This window comes from Hirundo rustica, chromosome 6, assembly GCF_015227805.2.
Source record: "Hirundo rustica isolate bHirRus1 chromosome 6, bHirRus1.pri.v3, whole genome shotgun sequence".
Lineage (NCBI taxonomy): Eukaryota > Metazoa > Chordata > Aves > Passeriformes > Hirundinidae > Hirundo > Hirundo rustica.
In genome coordinates, this window is record NC_053455.1 from 17185346 (window position 1) to 17205410 (window position 20065).

General features: G+C 39.4%; 1 protein-coding gene across 4 annotated transcripts in view; it reads right to left on the bottom strand.

Moving 5' to 3' along the window:
* The window catches only part of TDP1 (tyrosyl-DNA phosphodiesterase 1), a 45685-nt gene that overhangs the window by 25415 nt on the left and 205 nt on the right, over positions 1–20065 (bottom strand). For all 4 annotated transcript variants that reach the window (XM_040068020.2, XM_040068016.2, XM_040068018.2 and 1 more), the window contains exons 2-12: positions 18901–19451; positions 17387–17430; positions 16671–16726; positions 14659–14755; positions 13498–13532; positions 12320–12412; positions 10636–10806; positions 9459–9537; positions 6515–6700; positions 5672–5720; positions 2758–2824 (exon numbers count right to left, since the gene is read on the bottom strand). In XM_040068020.2, the coding sequence (XP_039923954.1) occupies positions 2758–2824; positions 5672–5720; positions 6515–6700; positions 9459–9537; positions 10636–10806; positions 12320–12412; positions 13498–13532; positions 14659–14755; positions 16671–16726; positions 17387–17430; positions 18901–19447 (1424 nt within the window). In that variant the 5' untranslated portion in view covers positions 19448–19451. The remainder of the gene's footprint in view (positions 1–2757; positions 2825–5671; positions 5721–6514; positions 6701–9458; positions 9538–10635; positions 10807–12319; positions 12413–13497; positions 13533–14658; positions 14756–16670; positions 16727–17386; positions 17431–18900; positions 19452–20065) is intronic.

Here is a 20065-nt window from a genome sequence, read left to right on the forward strand (position 1 = left end):
TTGCTTGCATGAGCAGCTTTTGCTTTATTAATAAACTGTCTCTATTTCAACCCACAAGCTTTCCCATCTTACTCTTAGGATTCTCTTCCCTATCCCACAAGGGGGGTGGGAAGGAAGGTGGAAGAGCCCAAGGGTTCTTGATGCTGAGCTGCAGGCCAGGACTAAACCATCACAAAGTCCTGGAAATTTAACTGTACAGACATACTCAATGCATAAACAGAGACAGGAATAACTAATTTTCTACCACACCGCCTCTTTCAGTATTTAGTTCTCTTACTTCAATTCTGTCTTAAGATACTGGCAACAAGGCCTGAACAGAATTAAAACAACTAATACCATTAATTTCAACCTAAGAGAACACTATCTTCTCTGTGTAGATGCTCTGTTTCTCATCTTTTATGATTTTAGGGGAACAACATTGTCCTTCTGCAGACTGAGAAGAAAACTCAAAACTTATTCAAAATTTTATAAATCTAAAGAACATACGAAGCTCTAATACAACAATCATTATGGACTTGTCAGGCACATGTCAAACAAACTATCATGAAACCAACTTCTTCCTCTCTTTGAAAATAAAAATTTTACAAAGTAGCTAAACAAACATAAGGCACATGGTATTAAAAGCTAATAAATTAAAAGGAATTTTAAAATACAATACTTTACTACTAAAGCTAATTTAATGTTCTGAAAGCAGCAATTAACAAAAATTATTAATCATTGCAAATCAGTCCTCATAAATTAGTAATACTGGAAGGAAAAACAAGCAATAATACCAGAGAGAACACTCTGCCAATTACACTGTATACAAAATAGCTAATCCAACAAAGCAGTCCAGTAATCATTTACTACAATCAGAGAAGTAAAAACAACATTGAGTTTAGTCACACTATTTTTTTGAAAAATTACAGTTTAGAGCTGCATTATAGGTTAAACACACTCAGCTGGCAGGAGAGAGAAAAAAAGCCCAGAGACATAAAAGTCACATGCCTGGGGCAGACATCCCGGTTCTTCAGTTGAAAGGCTACAGGACAGTATTTTCCAACTCCATTAACGTCTCCCTACTTGCAAAAAGGAGTTAATCATTCTCCTTTACTTAAGCATAAAAAAATTGTTGGGTTTTTTTTTTCCCCTCGCAGCTCTGGTAGAATCCCTAGTTTTCTGCTGGTTTCATACTATTTTCCAGTATGAAGAATTTTCTAAATTCCTCTAACTCCTCCACTGCCCCAAGATTTGCATTATAGCAAGTCTTTCAAACAGCTCATCTTGTATTTCCATATATTGAAACCTGCTGTTTTCTGCATCTCCCAGGCTCCATGGATAAAAAGCTGCTGTCTGTCTCCCGCCCTATGGTGAGAGTTTACATGCAGGCTCTCCTCAAGGGCTACTGTCCTGCATTATTGCAGGGTAAGGGCCTGCATCTGGGTAGTCACCACAGAGCAATTATGCAGGGCCACTGCTATCTGCAGCTAATTTGACAGATGAACTTGAAACAGCCCTTCTGCTGCCAGAGCAGGTCCCTGTCTGTCCAAGGAGACATACATGTGGGCATTTTCTCATCGAAATGGAATAAATCAGTGAATTATATCAAGTAACATTCTGTTCACTAAATAAGAGACTAACTGAAAAAAGGTTACATCTTTTTTCTGGTTAGATTCTGATGAGGTATGACTACAGACACTGAATTAAGACTGCACAAACACCTCCAGATTCATGATTTTTTTTTTTTTTTACTTTTTGAATCATGACTGAACAATTTTGAAAGCTTCAAGCTGACTGCAGCTTTCTTCCTTTGCTGAATGTGTGTTCAGAGGACACAGTTTAAAGGCAGGACACAAAGCCTCGCATGCTTTCTGCCTGAGTTCCATTCCTTAGACATTGACCAGCAAGGTTCACAACAGCAATCACCTTCACTCTAGAATGGAGGATGCTCTCTGCCATTAGCAATTCTATTTCAGTCCCCTGAACATATATCCAGCTGAACACAATCTTACTTGGTAAGTTTTCTTACCAGAGCAACTTTCACCCAGAAGAGTTAAAAGTTTCTGATGAAAGGAATGGGAAGTTGTGGTCTTGTAAGAGCTTACAAGTTCCACTAATTTTTTTTTATCTTTGCAAAACAACTTTTCCCATTGTTCTCTAAACATGCATAAGTTTTTAATGATTCAGCCTGAGGGAGACATCTGGTATGGAACGTGCCAGACTGTTAGAATTCAGCACAACTAGTAGCACATGGAAATATAAATTCTTAATAGAAAATGTCAGGCATCTTTAACAAAAGATATTGCCATAAGGGACTGAGAATTTTTGCAGCAGGACTGCTGCACTTAGAAGAAAAACAAAGCAACCACCAAAAAAAGCCTTCCTAGTCCTTTTGTGGCTCAGTTGAAATCCCATTAATACAGAGGCACAAGTGGGGAAAGTGAAATACAACTGAAAGTTAAAAAAAGAAAGGAGTAACATTATTCCTGTTAAGAAAAGGAAACGTTATATAGAAGTTCACAGAAACCTAAACCCAGTAGCAAGATTATCCCATATAATCTTTATATGGGATAGCATGTTAGCATGTTTTCTACTAACTGTTGGAGATCAGACCCAGCAGATAAGGAACTAAAGGCCTTTATTTTAAGGAATTTAAGAATATTATACTTGTAACTACTTCCATTTATTTGCTTTTAACACTCAAACATTAGAGCACTCACTAACTTTAAACATACAGTCTGGGGAAAAAAAAAAAACAACAAATTGAATTTTACTTACTGAAAGTAGGAATGCAACCACAGCTGTTTCTGCGCTGTCTGTATACTGTATGGAAGTGAGCCACCAGCTTAAGGAAAAAATAGAACATGTACATTTATTTTTTTGAAAGACATTCTAAAAGTAGCAAGCTTGGGGAATAAGCTACCTGTCCTAGCTTCATGAGTTCCTTTCAGGAAATTGTCAAATGCTCCAGTAGTATAAAATCATATATACCTGCTGGGTTTTTTTTCCATTCTTATAACTCAGCAAGTTCCTAAACACCACACAGCACATTTACACTTGGAAAACCAGAAACTGTATATAGGGAGAACTATGGGTAGTTTTTTTATATGATACTACTTGATATCAACAGATTGGAATCACTACCCATACAAACTAGAGGAAATAAACCAAGCAGCTTTCAGAAGAAAGAATAAGCCTTCCAAATCCCAAACAATGTTACTTTAAAAAGCAAGAACTTCTCTGAGGAAATGATATTTGTATTGATTTGGTCTTTGGCTAATGTACATTGTGATTTCTTGAAATGGATTTCAGAAAAATCAGCCTGACACACTGAATTATATTTGTGTTGTGTAGTAAAAGCATGATACAAAGCCTACTGTATTCAACGTGTCCTAGACGGCACAGTAAGAACCCTTTTCAAAAGCTTTACTACTCTCAGGAATGCACTAACTCAGGACTCCACAGAACTGTTCATTTGCACAGTCATGCAATTCACCAAGTAATTCCACAACAGGAAAGAAATTACAGTAAGAAGTCACTGGGCTGTGGATAACCAGATGTATTTAAAGACACTGTAACTTAATTCTGGGAAACACAGATCCCTATAAATTGACTGGCTGCAATTTCTATGTATGTCCAAACACTAACCAGAGGAAAGACAAAAACTTCTGAAAACATTCATGCTAGCTCCATGTTCAAAATCCACCAGCTCCTCGAATTCAAAAGCTACTCTCATACATAGGAGCGTAGGTATCCAGCTTAGAACAGGAATGCTTTTAATGATTCAGCAAAGCCAAAGAATCACTGAATCGTTGCTGTTGAAAGCACCCTCTGGAGATCATCTAGAATAACTCCATGCTCAAAGTAGGGTTAAACAGAGCACACTTTTCAGTACAGTATCCCGTCAGGCTTTGAGTATGTTCAAAACCAGGGACTATACAGCCTCTATGAGCAACCTATTCCATTTAAATATCAGAAAACAATTCTGCTGTAAGGATAAATTGAGATACAGGAGATTCCCATGTACATATACTGCCTTTTGTTCTTTCCCTGGTCACCACGCAAAGCATCTGCCTCTACGCTGCATCTTCCCATAATTTATATTTATACACACTGATAAAATTTCCCGGGAAAGCATTCTTCTCCAAGTTCCAAGAATTATCCAGCTCTGTCAGCCTCTCCTTCTATGACAGATGCTCCAATCCTTTATTCATCTTTGTGGTTTTCTACAGTACTTTGATTCAGTATGTCCACATCTGTATTGTACTGTGACATTAACAGCTGGTCACAGCACTCCAAAAATGGTCTTACCAGGGCCAAATAAAGAGGAGAGATCACTTCCTGGCAATGTACTTCCTAACACAGCCCAGGATTCTGCTGGCCTTCTTGCTACAAGGATGCACTTTGCTGGTTCATCTTCAGCTTAGTGACCATCAGCACTTCCTGGTCTTCTGCAAAGCTGCTCACCTCTGGTTAACCCCAGCCGCTCAGTACTTTGCACTGCCTAAGGCTGCACTTCAAGCGGTTGCTGTCTGCCCATTTCTGCAGCCTGCAAAGTTCCTCTGACTGACTGCATGATCATCCAACACATGAACCACTCCTCCCCAGCCTGCATTATTTGGAAACTCCCTGCAGGTGTACTCTGCCCCACCATCCAGGTTACTGATGAAGACATCCTGACCTCCTGCTGGCCTTTGTGCCAACACTCAGCCCCTGAGGCCTGGCAGCTCAGCCCATTTCCAATCTGCCCCACTTTCCACTCATCAGCCTGTACTTAATCACATCGTTATAATGATGTTAGAGAAAACAGTGTTCAAAAACAAAGGTAAGCTAGACAACATCTAGGGGCATTCCTCATTCATCAAGTCACTTATCACAGAAGGACATCCAGTTAATTAGGCAAAATTTCTCCTTTAAAAATCTATTCTGACTACTCCAAGCCACCTTCTTTTTTCCATAATAGGTTTGGAAATATTTCCAGGATTCCTTGTTCCATCACCTTCCAAGGGATCAAGGTGAGGCTGGCAGGCCTATGGGTCCCCAGATCATTCTTCTTACCCTTCCTACAGACAGGAAAGAATTCTTTTCTTTCAGTCCTCATGAATCTCTTCCAACTGACTTGACCTTTTGAAGACTTGTTTTTGAGTAACAGAAGCTTCCCTGTACCAGAATACTATAGTACCCATTCCTGTTTCAGGCTGGTTGGAGCTATGCTTTTACAAATATGACTTAATGAAAATAAGCATGGGAATAATGAACAGAACAGCTGTACATCACAATATTAAACAAAATAGATCAATAACACCTTAGCCTCCATAGTATCTGACGTGCAGAATGACAATGCAATCAAAACAGAAAGAGAACTTGACACACCCAAACCAATTTCCTGCCAAAATGATATTATGACTGGAGTAAGAGCAGTGGGCAAGAGCTGTTGGTTTCCTATACAGTGACATATGAACATGGCTAGGACAAAGGTTATATACCAATGCCCACAAAACCTTTTCTATTCAATCAAAATGGAAGAGCTGGAGTCAGAGCTCCAGCAAAAACAGTAAGATTCCACTGCCACTTATTCTAGCACATTCTCAGCAGGATGAGAATTTCACATTCATTTAACATCAGCCACTGCAGTGATTTTGCAGGACATTATGACCACAAAAAGCAAATAAATAGGGATTCATCTGCTTACCAGGATAGCCTTCTAGACTTTGCCTCACATTGTTCACAGTAGGATAAACCTTAATGGAAATAGAACAAAAAGTAACTTTAATTACACAGCTCTAAATAGACAAAAGCTGTCAATTTTCAAACACCTTGAAGAAAACTTGAGAAAAATAAGTATTAAAAGCTTCATTTTTCAGAATTAATAAATTTACACAGCAGCTTACAACTACAATTGTGCCAGTAACACAGAAATACTAGTATTTTTACCACTCTTACAGAGCTAACCAAAATTAGCTAGCAAGTCTCAAGTCATACTGCTTCATCCACTTCCACAGTAGCCAAAGCTAGTTCTTAACATTATTTTATGAGATTTTAGTCTCACACCTGAAATATGAGATATGAGTATGCAGGGGCAATAAGCACATGGTAATGGCATAGTTTTGCCATCATTTTTTCTTGATTTAACAAACTCCTGCCACAAACCGTTCTGCTTCTCCTATTTCTGCACTAATAACCAAAGGTATTAATGACTAAGAATTCAGTTACATCTCAGTAGGAAAAACAGCTGCATCAACAAAACCCAATGGAAGACAAGCAATAGAATGAGAAGCTAATTTTGATAGGATGATAATACAATAATGATAATGACATGATAATGTCACATAGATGGAAATCATGGTACATGGAAATCATGGTGCATTTTTATAGCAAACCATACACAACTAAACAACATTAAGTGGCATATATATAATTTCATGATGAAAACTCCATTACTGTCTTCCAAACGTTAATAGCAAACCAACGACTAAGATTTCCAAAACAAATGAGTAAGTGTTAAATAAAGGTCACCAGCATCTGAAAGACATACCAAATGAATGGGGACATCACATCTACGGAAAGTCGTCACACTGCTGCCTGCAGCCACCAGGCTCTCCTGGAACTCCGAGCACAGCCATTTGGACCCACCAGTTCCCATTGAACCAATGCTTGAGAACTGTCCCACAAGAGGCCAGGATTCCTGCGCTGGTATTGACAAAGTATGCTCCTTCAAAAGCTGATGAGAGGAATTAAAACACTGTTAGACCTCAACATGCAAAGAATAGCTTCATCAGTTTGATATCCCTTGTGATCCCTCTATAATTCACTCCTGATAATGAAGGAGATTAACATTCATAGTACATATTTAACTTTGCCAGAAAATAAAAAAAAAAAATCAGGCTTTCCAAATAAACTCACTTCAAGAGAAAACTAAACATCACAACTTTATCCGAAAGCACCAAAGCCAACCATTAAATAATGGGAGAAAAGAATGTTAGCAGCCCTTTCTAAAACCATGAAACATTAACTTCAGAAGTCACGATAAATAAAACAACTAAATATTTTTTACTTGGTGGTTGTTGGCCATAAAATTCCCCTTGTATCCTAAAGCTATGACACCCAGTTACAATAGAATCCTACAATAAGAGGGGGAAAAAAGAACAATTGAAGAGAAAACTGAAATGATCCTTTTAGAGGAGTTCTTCAGCTGTGAATGGAATTTAAAGCCACATTAAAAACAGATGGATGTAGATAGATATTAAATTTTATGTAGCTTCCACCTTTACCTCACTCTAGAGCAAACACACAATCGAACAGCTTCAGTCATCAATGTAGTATCATCAGGTCTACCTGCATTGTTACTAAAAACCTTTTTAAATCACAGAAACATTTGCCACAAGATCATCTTTCTCCCTTACAAGCTTTTTCTGGTTTATTTTTCTTCATTCTATGTGTAACTAGGCAAAAAACATCAATGTACTAGAAAGGACAAGCTCTTAAATAGCAAAGGGACATCTATAAGAGTAACCTCATGTTGAAATGCAATGTGATACATAAATATTCTGGATGTCACAGAAGTTCACCACAGACAACATTAGAATCTTACATAAAATTCATGACAGTATTTGAAATAATGCCACTTCAGCAGGAGGTGCAGGTTAAAAATTCTGCAATTATAAGAAGCATTTAATAGATGAAATACCTCACCAAATTCTGGGGGGAAAATAAATAAATAAATAAAGGTCCAAACCAAAAAAGAAGGGTCCCTACAAACTTGATACATGCCATCTTGAAGATTTACCATTATGGCTTACCTAAATAAACATAAGACCTCTAAAGGCAAGAGAGTTCAACTATTGACATAATACTATTGTATTCATACCTAACCATATCCTTAAGTCCCACATCTACACAACAGATAAATATCTTCAAAAATGGTGACTCCACCACTTCCCCAGGTGACCTGTCCCAACATTTTACTGACTTTGAATGAATTTTTCTCAATATCCAAACTATACCTCCCCTGGCACAACTTGAGGCCACTTCCTCTTGTCCTACCACTTCTTACTGGGGGGAAGAAACCAACCCCCACTCAGCTACAACCTCCTTTCAAGTAGCTGTAGAGAGTATTAAGGTCTTCCTGAGCCCTTTTTTCTCCAGGCTGAACACCTCCAACTCCCTGAGCTGCTGCTCATCAGAACCATGCTCCAGAGCCTTCAGCAGCTCTGCTGCCCTCCTCTGGGCACACTCCAGCACCTCAATGTCTTTCTTGTCATAAGGGGCCCAAAACCAGATACAACACTCACGGTGTGGCCTCAACCGTGCTGAGTACAGGGGAAAATCCCTGCCCTGATCCTGCTGGCCACAGTACTGCTGACACTGGCCAGGATGCCATTGGCCTGCTTGGTCACACACTGGCTCATGTCCAGCTGTTGCCAATCAGCACCTCCAGGTCCTTTTCCAGCAGGCAGCTTTCCAGCCACTCTGCCCCGAGCCTGTAGCGCTACATGGGGTTGCTGTGACTCAAATGCAGCACTCAGCACATGGTCTTGCTGAACCTCACACCGTTGGTCTCCACCCACTGATCCAGATCCCTCTGTTGAACCTTCTCACCCTCCAACTTAGTGGGCTCAATAAGGAGCTCTGAGGAATGCCACCTGTGACTGTCTGCTAGCTGGATGTAACTCTATTCACCACTCTCTGAGATCAGCCATTTTTCTACCCAGTAATGAGTGCACCCGTCCAGACCAGGAAGAGACAGTTTCTCCAGGAGCATTCTGTATGAAGCAGTGTCCAAGGTTTTAGTAATATTCAGGTAGACAACATCTCACCCCTTCTGGTAGCCTTTCCCTCACTCACTAGGCTGTCACAGAAGGAGATCAGGTTAACCAAGCAGGATCTGCTTTCATACCCATGCTAACTGGGCCTAATGACCTGGGCATCCAGTCAGCTGGGACCTCCCCAATTAGCCAGAACAGCTGATAAATGATTGAAAGTGGCTCAGTGAGCACTTTTGCCAGCTCCCATGAACTTGTGTACAATTCAGTGTCGCAGCATGTCGCTGACCAGTTCCCCTTGGGTTATGGGCATTTCATTCCGCTCTCTGTCCTTGTCTTCCAGCTTGGGGAGCTGGATACATGGAGAACACATCCTGCTGCTAAAGACAGAGGCAAAGAAGGCATCAAGCATCTCAGCCTTCACCTCATCCTTTGTCACTGTCTCCCCCTGCATCCAATAAATGATGGAGATTCTCGTTAATCTCCTTTTGTTGCTAATGTACTTACACAAACATTTTTTATTGTCTTTTTCATCAGTAGACAGATTAAGTTAAATTCTAAGTTGCAACCTTATACATGTTATTACTATCTTTAACTGTAACAATGTATTAAAAGACTGATGATGACAGCCGGAAAAAATGGAAGGAACGGAAGAATTCTGTCCAAAATTCTACTTGCATTTTAAAGGATATTAAAAAAAGATTACAGTTTTGGTACCTTTCTGAGCCTAAGATGACCCCACTTTTCTTTATCACTGCCTTGATATCGTCCAGGAGTAGAACCAAGCAAATACACTCTAGAAGAAAAAGACAAAGAGATTTTTGGAGATCTCAAGTGCTTTGGTTTGTCACGTAACAAGGTATTAAAGTAAAACGTACCAGCAAGACCGAACACTCAAATGCAACCAGTAATATTGAATGTCTCTCATGGGATTTATAATACAAAGAAAAGTGGATTTTCAGCTATACAATTTATTATCAGCATCCTATATGGCTATCATGCATCACCAGGCTGTTCTACAGCAGAGACAAGAACTACATCTTTTCCAGTGTACAAAAATGCAAAAGATAGAGAACGTTAGCAATGCACACAAATAGCTCATCTGGTGCATAACTGGGCACGTCATTTTGAGTAAAGGCAATCCACTGCTACATCCAAATCAGCAGCTTCAGGTGTCAGTTTTCATTTGGGCACCCCATATTTCAGAGGCAAACCACAGCTTTTTCAACACTTCCTAATAATGGGCTTAGTAACCTATTTGACTTTGCCCTGAAAACAGGGAAGAGACCTGCCTAAAGTCAAAACAGATGCTTTAAGAAGCTGTTCTCTACTGCATACATCTCATGCCTAACTTTATCCATGACTGAATGCCCCCTACAGCACATCAAATGGCAATCCTTACCCTAACAAGTGACTTTCCTAGCCCATATGTAAACTCCTATCAGCTCAACTCAATCTGTTTAAACTCATGCTGATGGTCAAAGCAATCAGAGCAGCTGTTAGCTCACCTGATTATAAAGTACATACCCTTTTTTTTACCCTCGCCAATCTTTTAAGACTCTATGTAAAGATAAAAGCACTTTTTATTGTATTAGTTAGGCAAGGTTTCATTCTCTATTTCCACCACAGCCTACGACCATTTTCAGCTTATCTTTTCAACAATTTTTGTTCAGATTATAAAACAGCAATTAAGTTGCCAGGGAGATTTTTTTAAAAAAGAGAGTTTTTTTAAAACTGCATAGAGTCATGTTTAAACACTCAAGCCTGAAATCAAGATTACCTTACAAAATAAGCACAAGGTCTAACAGATCCTAACACAGATATTTAAATTTTAGAAAAACAAAACAAAAAACCCCACATGTGCAAGTTACAAAAAACTTAAGGTTATATATACCTAGTTTCTGATAAATCATGTTCTTGAATCAGATCTATCCATTCCTTGAGTGCAGGAGAATTGTAAGCTTTCAAGTAACTTATTAAGTCCGACTTAAAATGAGTTGCAGATTCACCAGCAGAACCAGATGCTCCGTTAGGTAGCCTTGGATATAAAGGGCTTAGCCATATTCTTAAGAGAAAGAAAAGAGAAAAATCAGCCATATAAACAAGCACACCCCACATTAATAATACAGTATGTGAGTAAAGCACATCTGAAGGTCCTAAACAAATACTTGACAGATTCATTGTGATACGAACTATATGTATCTTGTCTTTACATCCACAGAATCAGCTCATACTTGAAATCATAAAAGTAATACTTTCAAATGAAAACAGCATTCTCATAATTTACCCACACATACATTTACAGCTTTCACCAGTGTTAAACTAGTCAGGCTCAGACATAGCAACCATCAGCACTTTCAGCAACATTTTCTATAGGAACAGAACACTGCAATGTGTTCTGCTAAACTACTGGTTTGTGCAACTGCATAGAAAACCACCAATTAAAGCATCTGAAAGATTTATATAGTTTGAAGAGTAGCCCACAATAATAGGTTGCCTCTCAAGAACCTCCATCAGAGTAAAATAGGATGGGCACCACACAGGAAAACATCTAACATTTCTTTCCAGTCACACATGATTGCAGCCATGTGAGCCAAAGATTCTGCATTACCAACTTTACAATGTGTTGACACTATCCTTTGAAATTCAGAACCACCATATTGTGATACTGCATAACACTGCAGTATACAAATGCTAAAAAAGAAAACTATTTCTCATATTTGACAGGTAGGGGAACTTGTGAAGTGTCCCAATAGGTATTATCATGCCTTCTCAGCTCTCTGAAAAGCTAACTGCCATAAGATACTAAAACCACCCATAAGATTTAAAGGCAAAAAAACCAGTGGCTATTTTTGCCAATCAAAAAGTTTGTCTCATACAAGTAAAGTCTCAAACCCCTGCCATATTTAATGGTAGCAAAATGGATGTCAAAGTGACAGTAACTTCTGAAAAGCAACTTTCCATTAGTCTGAAGAAATTTTATACCCTGATTTATTGTGGTCATCTAACTTAAAAAAAAGCTCCCATAAAAATAGCCAAAAAACTGAAGAAGTTGAGGACCCTTATGCCACTTAATCCTGTTCTTTTGTGCTCTCAACAAAACTATGTCCTAAGCTGGTCATTACATTTAAAAACTCCTATCAAAAAAATGTAACAGGAAAAATTTCCTTCCCAGGAAAGGATACTGGGTAAATACTAGGTCATCTACTGCATCATGGAACCAATAATGCCCAACACGTATCAGACTACATTCTAGACACTGTCACAACAAAACCAGAACATCTGCACATCCACCTTATTCTCGCAGTATTAAGATAATTTTTAAATAGCTGCTTCAGATCCATATAAATGGTACTTTATAGCTGTCAGCCAACTGGGAACATAGTTTTGTTTACAGGAGAAAGGCAAGTAGAGTTCAGACATAGACAGCTACCAGCATCCTAAGTCCAATTTTTAAAATAGCTCTATCTTAAGAGTGTAAAGCTTGCAACACTAGATCACCTAATGTCTCATCTCCAGCAGTAGCAAATACCTATGGAAAGTATTAAACATGTACCTGCTAGGGGATTGCTGCTTACCCCTGAGTTTTCTGGTGCCAGTCTTCAGCAATAAGATTGGATGTGTGTATCACAACTCGAAGACCTTCTTCATATAGCAACAACATCATTTTCCTTTAAAAAAAGATATATAACTCTTCATATATTTCAAGTACACTAAGAGTAGGAGATAAATTAGCAATTCATTAAAAAGCTCCAAGGCAATTATTTTCAAAAATTTGTTCTGCATCATTCAAGCACTCAGACTTCAATCCATGTGCATGCCAAGCTCACACGGCAATCATCAGACTATCCTCATATATTTTATTCCTGAGTACAGCTTAACATCTCATGCAACTAATTAGCCACAACAAAGCGAATACTTGCAGAACACTTTTTCTATTTGCACAGTTCTACAGATAAACTCATCCCTTTGCAGATAGTCAGAAAAAGAACTAAGGAACACTGAAAGGTCTTTACTTATAGCTGAATTTATTAAAACCTAGTTACTTCCTCTTAAACTGACTTTTACTTTAAAAGAAGGTATGTATATAGGTAACCATTGTATTGGCAAAAAATATATTATCATAACTCTTAAGCTACAACACATAGGAATTTTAAAACTAGTAACTGAGATAAACATTCACATCTGTATTTTTTGTAGAAAAATTGCTCAAATGTTCATATCCAAGTTTTAATTCGCTGTGTAAAGACAGCCTATCCATGTGATCTCAAATGATGAGATCTGAAACCCAAACTGAACCCAAAAATCTTTGCTAAAACATAAGATCTGCTCTTATCTGTATATTTCTATCTACAAAACTAATTTTGTGACTCTTCTATTATATCCAATTCAAGTGTTTTCTTTGAGAAGACCCCCAGATTCACTAGTTATTTCCAGATCCTCTATATGAATTGAAATCATGATCAGTAAATCAGTGTTGTGTCAGTCCTGCCTATGACTGATCATGTTTGCATTATAGTTTTGGTATTAAGGCATGACTTAAGAGCCAGGATCTGCAGTTCATCTGTCTTAGACCAGTTCAACTTCAACTGTTTAACTAGCACATCTCATATCTACTCAAGAGCTAATTTGTCTCATTAAACTAGAACAATCCTGTCACCTCTAAACAGAAGATGTTTACGGAAGCTTTAAGACTCAACAATTTCTATAAAAACCAGTTTTGCTGCAGGCCTTTCTGCTTCATAGTGCTACTTACGTATGGTGAGTTCCAAATGCAATATCCAGTTTAGCCTACAAAATTAAAAGTTGATCATTAAAAATTTCTGTTGTGCATTTTCTTCTTATTTTGTTTAATTTCACTGCTCTCTAGTGGACAGATCACAAAGTACAGTAACTTCCTTCTCAATAATTCTAATGCACTCTCCACTTTCTACAAGCTAGATTTTAAATGCTAATGCAGCTCTTGCTGGAACTGTTCCAGAATTTTTGCCTCCCATACTAGCAGCATTTTCAGAAATAGTCAGCAGAAAACAGCTCAAGGCTCCTGCAGGACACCAAGCTGAACAGAAGCCAGCAATGTGCCCTTGCATGAAAGATGACTAACAGGGTCCCAGCCTGCATTAGAAGGAGTGCTGCCAGCAGGTCCAGGGAGGGGATGGTTCCCCACTGTTGAACACCAGGAGGACACACCTGCAGTACTGGGTTCACATTCAACAAGAAACACAGGATTACCAGACTATTTCAGAGAGAACAAAATTCCAAGATCATTCTCCTCCTAACAAAGAGTACAGTGTCCCCATGATCATTAATATACTTCACCTGACAAAATCTTTAACCACTGGCAAGTTGCAATAGCCACACCCTCCCCCAGGCTGAAGCCAATGGCTTCATCACTTAGGAACAGCAAAACAATGAACATAGCATCAGAGATAAAACGGCATGTGCCAGGAAGTGTGCTCACTGCAATTTTAACAGCACTATGGAGATTATTTGTATCAGCATTTTCTTGCTTAAAACATTCAGAATTATTTTCCAAATCTTTTCCAACTCTTTGAGATTTAAGATTACAGTGACACTAGGATTAAGTTTCATGCTTTACAACAAAAATAATGCTTCCTTTTCAGCCACTGTAAGAACTTGAATGTAACATGTGAGTGGAGAAGATGAACAGCTCTTCTGTGAGCCCTGTGACATTTCTGTGGGCAGCTGTTCTGTACAAACTTTCATAAATAAAGCCTACCACAATCACATCTGACCAGGATCATCGTTACCACATTCCTATGGTTCTGGTATGGATATTTCTCAAAGTGTAACAAAAAAATTTCCAACATAAGGTGTGTCCTTTCATCAGTAACAAGACCTTTGAGTGTAAGAGACAGCTTAACTTCAACCAAAGGATGATACAAATATTAATTACCTGACAAAAGCTAATATTCTCATAAGGCTGTGCTTGTGCCATTAGTTCAGCTTTGGATTCTCTCTTCTCGCCGTGAACTATCAGCAGTGGCTTCTTCCTTAAACAAAAGGAGATGACCATTATTACATACAGTGAATCAGCAATTAGCCTAAACCATTCCTTCATGCAGCTATGACATCTGGGCCCGAAATCTGATAGCCCAGCAGAAAGTAACAATATGCTTTATTAACTAACTCAAAATAGCAGTAACTACAGTAGAACCTCTAAAGAATGAACACTGGAAAATTGTAACAGAAAAAAAAAAGGAAAACAGGAAGTATGGAGTAAAGCAGACATCAAAATAAAAACACTAAATACAAAATCGTGAAAGAAACTCTTGTCCCTATAGCTGGAAACAGACAAATGTAAGGTCTCAAAAGCACCAATATACACAGTGTGGATCTAAGACAATTTAGCAATGATTATCTTACAAAGATGGAAGATTGAAAGGGAAAAGGAGAGGGTCTATTCTGACAGTAATTTGGTGCTCACTTCCTAAAACTAAACTCCTGATCCTGCCAACTAGACCTAATTTGTAGCAAGGTGTGCTGCCTCCCTGGGGTAAGAGACACCACCAAGAAAATTCCCAGCCTGGCCCAGCTCACTGATTATCTCTGGTTTTTCAAGTGAGTACCAAGAAAGTCCCAACAAGACTGCCGATAAGTGAAAGGGACCTCAGGGCCTTGGGACAACTGGTCAAGACATCTGGAGCACAAGTTGTGTTCTCTTCCCTCCTGCCAGTTACAGGGAATGATGGGACAGGATGGAGATAACTGCAGAGAGTATAAGCAGCCAAATACATAACCACAAGACCGGACTACGGGGCATCCCTCTGCACCCCCACTGGGATACTGGCACACTCAAACACTTCTATAAAGCACCTGCATGCCATAGTACAGGGAACAAACAGGAGGAACTGGGGGTGTGTGAAGTCACTGGCTTTGAGCTCATTTCAGTTACAGAGACATGGTGGGATAGCTCACAAAACTGGAATATTGCCATGAAGGGCTACATCCTGTTTAGGAAAGACAGGAAGATGCAGTAGTGGATTACCCTCTACAAGAGGCAACACTTGGAACATATCAATCAAGATATTATGGGTTAGGATAAAAGAGCAGATGAGTAAGAGTGACTCTGCTGTGGGTGCTTGCTGCCTGCCATCTGATCTAAGTGGATGAGGCCTTCTACAGCAGCAGTACAACTGCCTCAGACCCTAGTTCCTGTGGGGGACTAACTACTCTGACATGTGCTGGAGAAGCAACATAGCTAAGCATAAACAGTACATGAAAGCATTGATGACAGCTTTCTGACACAGGCAGTGGAGGATCTCACAAGGAATGGTGTGCTGCTCAACCCAATGTGGTCCCTTCCAACCTTACCCACTCTATGATTCTGTGAACTCTGGCTCTACTGCACTTCCAGCAAAATGAAAAAAGAAAAAAAAAGGCACACTATATACTATATGCTCACTTCATCTGCAGGAGTCTGCCATTTTCAGAAAGGAATTTCAAGCAAACAAGAACTGCTTTTATGACAATACCCATCAACTTAGCATATCATATCCATGAAATCATCCTGATCCTTTTCACACAGTTTTCTTGTGCCCTTCCTACATTCTCTCATTTTTCTTGACTGTCTGGCTCTTGACTCAGCAAACTACATGGCAAAAAACTTCTGTCTTTACACATCATCTACTGCCATGTCATTGTGGCCCACAATGGGATTTCCTCAGTGCTAATTAATAAAAATCAGGAACCAGCTATCCTGAACTCTGACCATTCTTGAAAACAGCCAGGAAATCAGAGAATTACAACTGTGGAATAACAGTAGAAAGAAAACTAATAGTCTATGCATATCCAGTTGGTAACAATCATCTGCACTGCAAAGTGTTTATCATTCACTTATAATGGGACCTTGTATGAACAGAAGTGATCTGGAAATTTCATCATTTCACCTTTGTAAAATAAACATACCTGAATTCCTGTGGGTACTGTCTTACAAGCCATCCCACATCTATACAGTAGTTAAACTTGTATGTAAGAAAAAGAAAACAGACTCATTAAAAAGAAAAAAACCAGCCAGATCAATGAACTATAGCAAAAAAGCCTTCTATGTAAAGTCATCACACATCACTACTTACATAATAAATAGTATATTCTAAAAACAGGTGTGTTTTGACTTTCACATCCTTTCTTTCATTTCTCTTTAACAATTCAAGAATGAATTTAAGTTTCTCAAAAGTGTGCATTAGTGCTCATAAAATTTAACATCCAGGAAAAAAAAGAATTACATGCACATAACGTAAAAGCTTAGGCTCAAAGATCATCTCTTTGCCATGTGTTTATATAATGAATCATAGCAAAAGCTGCTAGGCAATAACAGCTATCATTCCTAGATTGCAAAGTGCTCTTTCTTTCAAAAAACCTCATTCTTATGAACATAAATACACATTTCTCAGTTGCACACTCTTCAAAAACAGGAGAAAGTAGTCTTACAATTGAATTCTACAGCAGAACATAGGATGGTGTTTATATTTCAATAAATTGCTCAATAGTTGAAAACATTTAGATTTCTCTCAGTATTTTAACAAGGGATATCAGCTATGTGGCACGTAAGCATGGATTATCAAGTTTAAGATTAATGAAGCGAAACAAGCAAGTAAAATCAGTTTGGCAAACAGGAAACTCACCTGGGCAGAAGATATGAGAGTTCCAAAAAGAGGAGACAAAATATCTATTAAAAACATTAAAGCACAAATAAATAAAAAAGACTTCAAGTAAACATTTTGCATCTTGAACAGCTTGATAATTACCACAGCACAAGGGCCATAGACCCAGTGTAACAGAGGCATTCACAAGTTTACTCTTTGAAGTATTTAAGTCATTGACTCTACTGTGAATCACTTAGGATCATATGCTCACAAAAATTAATAATCCTCTCAAAGCTGAAAACAAGTTTTAAAAGCTGACTGAAAAAGTCTAACATCATATTGATAAAGGAACATTAAACTACTCTCTCCCTTATTGAGTGTGCTTGAAGAACTGTGGCAGGGTAGCAGCAGTAAGGGCATAGTTAATGCTTATTTATCTGCTGCAGACTGATTATGGGATATGTGTATCCACAGTTCAATCACAGAAATATATTAGGAAAGTAATCCAACTGAGAGATCTATAACCTCAAAAAAACATGGCACCAACTTGAAAACATACCCTACAAGTAATTCGCAGGATGCACAAATTATAGAGCCCTAGCTCTATAGAAATCTGGTTTAGCAGGTTAAACAAAGAATACTGCCTGTCCACCAGCTCAACTAATCACCTGCCAGGACTCCCAAGAAAGGACAAGGCAAAAGCCACAAATTCACAAAGCATATAAAAACATCCTGCAGTAAAGCAACTGAAGTCTGACACCTGCTTGTGCTAATAGGCAGTAGGCTGAGGAAAAGTTACAGTCTAACTGTATAGGTCTTGAGTAATTTCTTCTCCCTCAAACAGCTACAATTTTTTTTCTGCCTAAATTTTATTGTATTTCTCCACACAATTCTCTTACTAATATTTAGTCCTGATTCTGCCTTGTGATGTATAAGATTTTATTTCGAACTACAGAGATGTTTACAGGTGCACAAAGCTCTTCCACCTTACATCAAATGACAACTAACAGCATTCCTGAAGCATCAGTATCATACACCAGAATCTCCACTCCATCCTGACTGATGGACAGCTCTCTCCCAGCTGAATTTAAACGGATCCATGAACCCCAGACACAGAACTTCAGAAGTACTGCATACAGTAATACTGAATTACTAGGTCCAAACCACTCAGCAGCATGAAGGCAAACGCAAACAACCACTCAGGGAGTCATGCACCCAAGAAAAGCACCCCTTCAAGTGCCACAAAGACAAGTGGTTTTCTCTGGATTAGCTCACAGGAAAAGCAGCAATAAGACCTGCCTTGGCTAAATAGACATTAGATTTCGGCAGCCTAACTCAAGTTACAACAAAGTATCACCAAATAATGCTTTGTAACGCTTCTAAAAGAGAAAGGTCCAGATAACAGAACTAATTTCTACAAGCTTGCATATTTAGAATATTAAACCTCATTGACACCAAGAAATACATGCATTTAAAAATAACCCACTAATTAAAAATAAGCATTCTCTTGCTTTCTCCTAAAACTACTCTTCTAGTAGAAACCACTTGTTCACCTTTTATGTGCAGGGCTCCAGAATTATAGGTCTGTTCAATTCCACTGACTTTAGTGAGAAAAAACCTAAAAGGATTGCCTCCAGTCACCAAATCCCAGGTATCTTGGGCTTCACTGGGTGTTGTGTTATACTCCTCTTCTTTCAGATTCTCTGAGAGTTTGTCATCTTTGCAAAGATGCAAAGGATGTTCTTTGGGCACATCGTATTTTTCTTCTTTCACTGTTTCTTTGTGGGCAGGCTTTTGCTGATCTTCAGGCTCTTCATCACTGCTAGAAAGACACCAACCTGAGCCTTCTTGGCTTGGTCGCTGTTTTACCACTGGAGGTGTTTCTGTAGAAAGACTTTTATCAGTAAGCTTCAGGGGAGAAGCTTTTCTCTTGTGAGCAACTTTCCTAGCTTCAGAGCACGGATATTGTGGTCCACTTGTTCTACCACATGCAGCATCCGACAGTGAAGATGTACATGGTTTTTCATTATCAGAATTTTCCTCGGCACTTTCATCGCTGCTAGATACTGTCCATTTACCGTGTGCACTTTCCTGAAGCATGGTCCTGGGGATGAAAAAACACCAAACAAAAACTGCATGTTTTTTATTATGCTCAAGTCTGTCTCTCTTCCTAGTTCCCATTTGTTTATTACTAAGGAACTGTGCTTTGGCATCTAGCAGAATCCCCGGGAAATTACATAGTGTACAAGGCTTGTTTCTGTGCCCGCTAAACAAAGAAACACGTGCACTGGGGGCAGCTATCAAACAGGAAGCAGCAAATGTGAAAACCTGCACATGGAAATCAAGCTAAGATAGAGGCACCTATGGGACACTATTCTAAAAATCTGAGTTGTGAGTTGCACGATACAGGTATTTGCACGATACAGGCTGAGCGCTCCAGCGCGCTCTGCTGAGCGCATTCAGGAGCACGGGGCCGAGCCGGGGCGGCGCTTTCCGGCAGCCCGCGCGGGAACACTCCGGGACCGCGGCCTCCCTCCGTCACCCCCGTGCTCCCGGCGAGCCCCTCCGCCGCGCCTCCCCCCTAAACCACGGCGGTAAACCCGGCAAACCCGGCCACCGCTGCCCCCACCGCCGCCGAGGGCCGTGCGGCCGCGGCTCCCGCCGCCGCGCCTCAGTGAGGGCAGCGCCCGCGGCCGGGGAAGGCGCCGCGCGGGCCAC